Source organism: Micropterus dolomieu, linkage group LG08 (assembly GCF_021292245.1).
Source record: "Micropterus dolomieu isolate WLL.071019.BEF.003 ecotype Adirondacks linkage group LG08, ASM2129224v1, whole genome shotgun sequence".
NCBI lineage: Eukaryota > Metazoa > Chordata > Actinopteri > Centrarchiformes > Centrarchidae > Micropterus > Micropterus dolomieu.
Genome location: NC_060157.1, coordinates 3,397,783 through 3,402,258, shown reverse-complemented (window position 1 = coordinate 3,402,258; position 4,476 = coordinate 3,397,783). Strand labels below are relative to the sequence as shown.

The following is a 4,476-nucleotide window of genomic DNA, read 5'->3' as shown; positions in this document are numbered from 1 at the left end:
AACATGGCAGATATTTACATGTGCATTATTCCGGGTTTGTGTTGTGAAGACATATTGCAGTGGAAGAGATTATTGTGACAATTGACAATATAAAAATATAGAACAACAAAGATTAACAATTAACAACAAATATGTGCAATGTACCAGGTGTGTGTATGATATAAAATGAAATAATATTTACATGTACAGAGACATTTGTATTGTTTGCAAGGGTGGAGTATCAGTGGGGGACCCGGGTCTTGTTGTTGAGGCTAGCTGCAGACGGGAAGAAGCTATTTTTGTGGCGAGAGGTTTAGTTCCTGAGTGGCCACAGCTTCTTGCCAGAGGGGAGAGTCTGAAACAGTTTGTGTCCAGGGTGGGAGGGGTCAGCTGCAATCTGCCTTTGTCCCTGGCAGTGGCAGCAGCGTACCAGATGGTGATGGAGGAGGTGAGGATGGACTCAATGATGGCGGTGTAGAATTGCACCATCATTGTCTTTGGCAGGCTGAACTTCTTCAGCTGCCGCAGGAGGTACATCCTCTGCTGGACCTTTTTGGTGAGGGAGGTGATTTCCAGCTCCCACTTGAGGTCTTGGGAGATGATGGTGCCCAGGAAGGATGATGGGGGAGGGTGGGGTTGTGCTCTTTCTAATATCCACCACCATCTCCACTGTCTTCAGAGAGTTGAGCCTCAGACTGTTCTGGCTGCACCAGGGCACCAGATGGTTGATCTCCCACCTGTAGGCGGACTCATACCCACCAGAGATGAGCCCAGTGAGGGTGGTATCATCCACAAACTTCAAGAGATTGACAGACTGGTGACTGGAGGTGCAGCTGTTGGTGTACAGGGAGAAGAGATAGAGAGAGGGGTTGAGTTGGCCAACTCTGAGGAAGGGGGGGTCACAGGGGATGGTGTCTGATTGACTCTCAAAGCGGCAGTAGAACTGGATCAGCTCATTTGCCAGGTGAGGGTCGTTGATGGAGTGGAGGGCTTTGGGTTTATAGTTAGTGATCTGTCTGAACCCCTTCTTGACAGAAGTTTTGTTGTTTGCAGAGAACTGGCCTTTTATCCTCTCTGAGTAGTCATTTAGCTTCTCTCCTAAATGCTTCCTCATTTTCCAACCTTAGCTGTCTGGGTTTAGCTGTGAACCAGGGTTTTTCATTGTTATAACTCACCCTGGTCCATGTTGGAATGCAGCTGTCCTCACAGAAGCTGATGTAGGACGTCACAGCCTCTGTAAACTCATCCAGGTTGTTGGTAGCAGTCCTGAAAACATCCCAGTCAGTGCAGTCCAAACACGCCTGAAGATCCCCTACAGGTTTACAGACTGGTCCACTTCCTTGATGTCCTCACTACAGGTTTACAGAGCTTTAATTTTTGCTTGTATGGAGGAATCAGGTAGATCATGACGTGATCAGAGTGTCCCACTGGAGTGCGTGTGATGGCGTGATAGGCACTGCTAACTGTGGTGTAGCAATAATCCAAAGCGTTCCCCTCTCTGGTTGGACACTTTATAAACTGTCTGTATTTGAGGAGTTCTTGGCTGAGGTTTCCTTTGTTAAAGTCCCCGAGAACAATAACAAGGGAGTCTGGGTTTGTCTGCGGAATGGAAACACCGACCAGAGTAAATGAAGCAAACTGGTTGGTGAAATGGTTTACAGTTAATGATAAAAATATTCCACGTTGGGAGAACAGTGCTGCTGAATCACTGTCATGTCGGTACACCAGCCATTGTTAATATAAAAACAAACACCTCCACCTTTTGTTTTGGCGGAGAGTTCTGTGTCGCGGTCTTTTACAGTTGGAAGCTTGACACCTGCTCCTTCTCCTCTCCTGTGGCACGTCACTGCCTGAACAACAGCTAGAGAGCTCTTCACCAAAATGTCCAATAATTCCACTGACGTAAGAAAAGTGGGGAAATAAATCCACTGATGTTCATGAGCTCTTCTCTGGTGAAAGAGCACCAGGAATCACAGCTGAAAACTGAATTAACACACAAAAACAAACAAAACAAAGCGCACCACCGAGGCAGCTACACACAGGGCCATCTTGGATGTGATGCCTGCAGCATCAACTGTACTTGAGGCTAGTTCAAATTTGCCAAATGTTCTTGTTGTGCGAACATTACGACTTCATCGGCGGAGGAGATTACTGCAAGCAATCCTTCTGCACCTCGGTTTCAAAAGAGAAAGAAATGCTTCAATAGAGGCTGTCTGTTTCAAAATATGAGCTGTCACTGGAGATTCATAATTGTGTCCTTTATTTCAGTGCATTTCTCCGTGCCAGTTTACACGGGAACGGTAATGTAAACCCTGTAAATAGTCTGAATGTCCGGACCATCCAAAAAATGCTCTCACACTAGAAACTAACTGAACCATGCTTCACTTTTATCTGGACTGAGACTACCTTTGTCGTCAGACCAAATTTCGTCTGTTTGGTCCGGAACGTGGTCCAGCGGAGGTTTCACACCTGTAATTTTGGTTCGGATAAAACTGAATAATTATTATTATTAACTCTGTAATTATTATATCTGTTAAGTGCTCATTCAGACAGTAACATCACTATCCATGACTAAAATCTATATATGGTAAATGGTCTATTTGTATAGCACCTTTCTAGTCTTCCGACTACTCAAAGCGCTTTTCACATTCACCCATTCACAAACATTCACACCTAAGTGCTCAAACGGAAACTGATAGGATTACTATGACTCATCTACTTGTGTGCAAAGAAAGGAGAGAAACAAAACAGTTTACTATTATAAATGTTCTCTGTTGTAGTGTAAGTTTTTAATCCCATTGAATCCCAATTTTACTTTGAAGTTGTTCTGTCACTGTGTCATTGTCTTGTTTTGCTTCTCTGAGTACATGCTCTAAATATGGAGATCATTCTGATATCAAATTTTAAGAGTAGAGAGAGGGGAGCTTCGGTGGTGCATGAGATGGCAAAATAAAGAGGTGAGACAGATGGCTGAACATGAGATATTTGTTTATTGATTCAACTGAAATTTATCAGAACTGTGACATCATCAGTGGGTTGTGACATCATCGTTGGGGATGTGTCAGCACTTGGCGTAGACCTTCACAGGCGCATGGCACAAACAATGGATTTGTTGAGATCACAGTTGGCATCGTTGACATAATCTTTTCCTGACGACAGATTTTTTTTTTTTTTTTTAAAGAAACAATAATTGCACATTAGAGGCCTCAGATGAAAAGACACTGTTTGCATTTTCTCAGTTAAGCAAGTAAGACTCTCTTCATATAGCACCCTCAAAAACCTGTGTTATAACATGATTCACAGTTGGAAATGAAAGCACATACTGAAAAACAAAGAAGAAAGGAAACAACCAAAAATGGGGAAAAGGCCAACGATATAAAGTTTCTATCAGATAATTAATTTATACCTGTAAAGTTAATCTCCATACAGTTCTCTCTTCCACCAGCGTTGTTGGGTTCCCCTGCAGCCCAGCCTTTGAAGGCGTACTTGGAACCATCACTCCACAGCCACACACCCTTCTGGAAAATAAAAAAGGTTTTAAGAGAGTTTATACATTTGGTTGGATTTTTTTTTTCAATCATGTTTTAGCTGGTGCTTTTTATGAAGGGTTAGTTAAAGTTATGTCCTGTTAAAAATAGTCCACATAACACTGGTCAGATTACAAAAAGGTAGATTACAAACAGAATATTTTCAATATCAGGCACACAGGGGACAGCTAAATAAGATTCTGTTTTTTGCCAAAAAGGCTCACCTTTGCTGCGTCGTAGCCTCCAACCCAAGCTGCTTTATCTACACCAGTCACTTTACGAATCATCTCTCTGATGAACTTGTACTCGTCTGGGGTTTGGAGGGAAGCCAGATTCCCACCGAGAGAAGTGCACAAACGCTGAAGAAAGAGACAAAGTGAGAAGCAAAAGTGACAGTAGATGAAAGGAATTCTTGATCCATCACTGTTTGTAATGTTCTAACATCTCCCTACATGAACATGCTTGAACTGTGTGTACCAACAGAGTGGACAACAGAACAATGGATCCTGTGTAAATTCAAAAACCTCCACATGAGGACTTTTACAGTGTAGCAGTTATAACTGAAAACGTACCTCTGCATCAGCCCACTGCTGTTCACTGTTGTGGAACATGTAACATTGTTGGCCAAACACAGTCCAACCGTCAGGGCAGGTTTTACAGCAATAATCTATAACACAATTGTAGATGATTAGAAGGACAATCATGCAAAAAGCCTCAAGTGGTCCAAAGCCAGTGGCGGTCTGAGAATATTGTTCCTCAGCACAACATTTATGGACACATTAGAAACCGTTAAGTAAGAAGAAATCTTAGGACCAAGTGAGGCAACAGCATTTCACCTCTACCACTCTGAGAAACACTAACCTGATTCTGTCTCACTTGATGCCTGTGAAGATACAGAAATATTCAGTATTGAAGTCATCTTGGATTTGCCTCTACTTGCAACTTTAGATTTGAATTAAAAAATACAGGT

General features: G+C 42.7%; 1 protein-coding gene across 1 annotated transcript; it reads right to left on the bottom strand.

Moving 5' to 3' along the window:
* Positions 1-2,950: 2,950 nt before the first annotated feature.
* On the bottom strand, positions 2,951-4,425 carry LOC123974615 (galactose-specific lectin nattectin-like). Its single transcript, XM_046055435.1, has 5 exons — positions 4,368-4,425; positions 4,079-4,173; positions 3,731-3,865; positions 3,386-3,497; positions 2,951-3,128 (listed from the first exon to the last, which is right to left on the bottom strand). The coding sequence occupies exons 1-5, from the start codon at positions 4,423-4,425 to the stop codon at positions 3,061-3,063; spliced, it is 468 nt and encodes a 155-aa protein (XP_045911391.1). The 3' UTR covers positions 2,951-3,060.
* Between the last annotated feature and the right edge of the window lie 51 nt (positions 4,426-4,476).

Bases quoted from the DNA above. Each gene is read 5' to 3' on its own strand.
- LOC123974615 (XM_046055435.1), bottom strand. From the start codon at position 4,425: ATGACTTCAATACTGAATATTTCTGTATCTTCACAGGCATCAAGTGAG. The intron at 3,866-4,078 runs GTACGTTTTCAG...CTCTTTCTTCAG, and splicing joins AGCAGTGGGCTGATGCAGAG to CGTTTGTGCACTTCTCTCGG. The intron at 3,498-3,730 runs GTGAGCCTTTTT...TTTATTTTCCAG, and splicing joins GAGGCTACGACGCAGCAAAG to AAGGGTGTGTGGCTGTGGAG.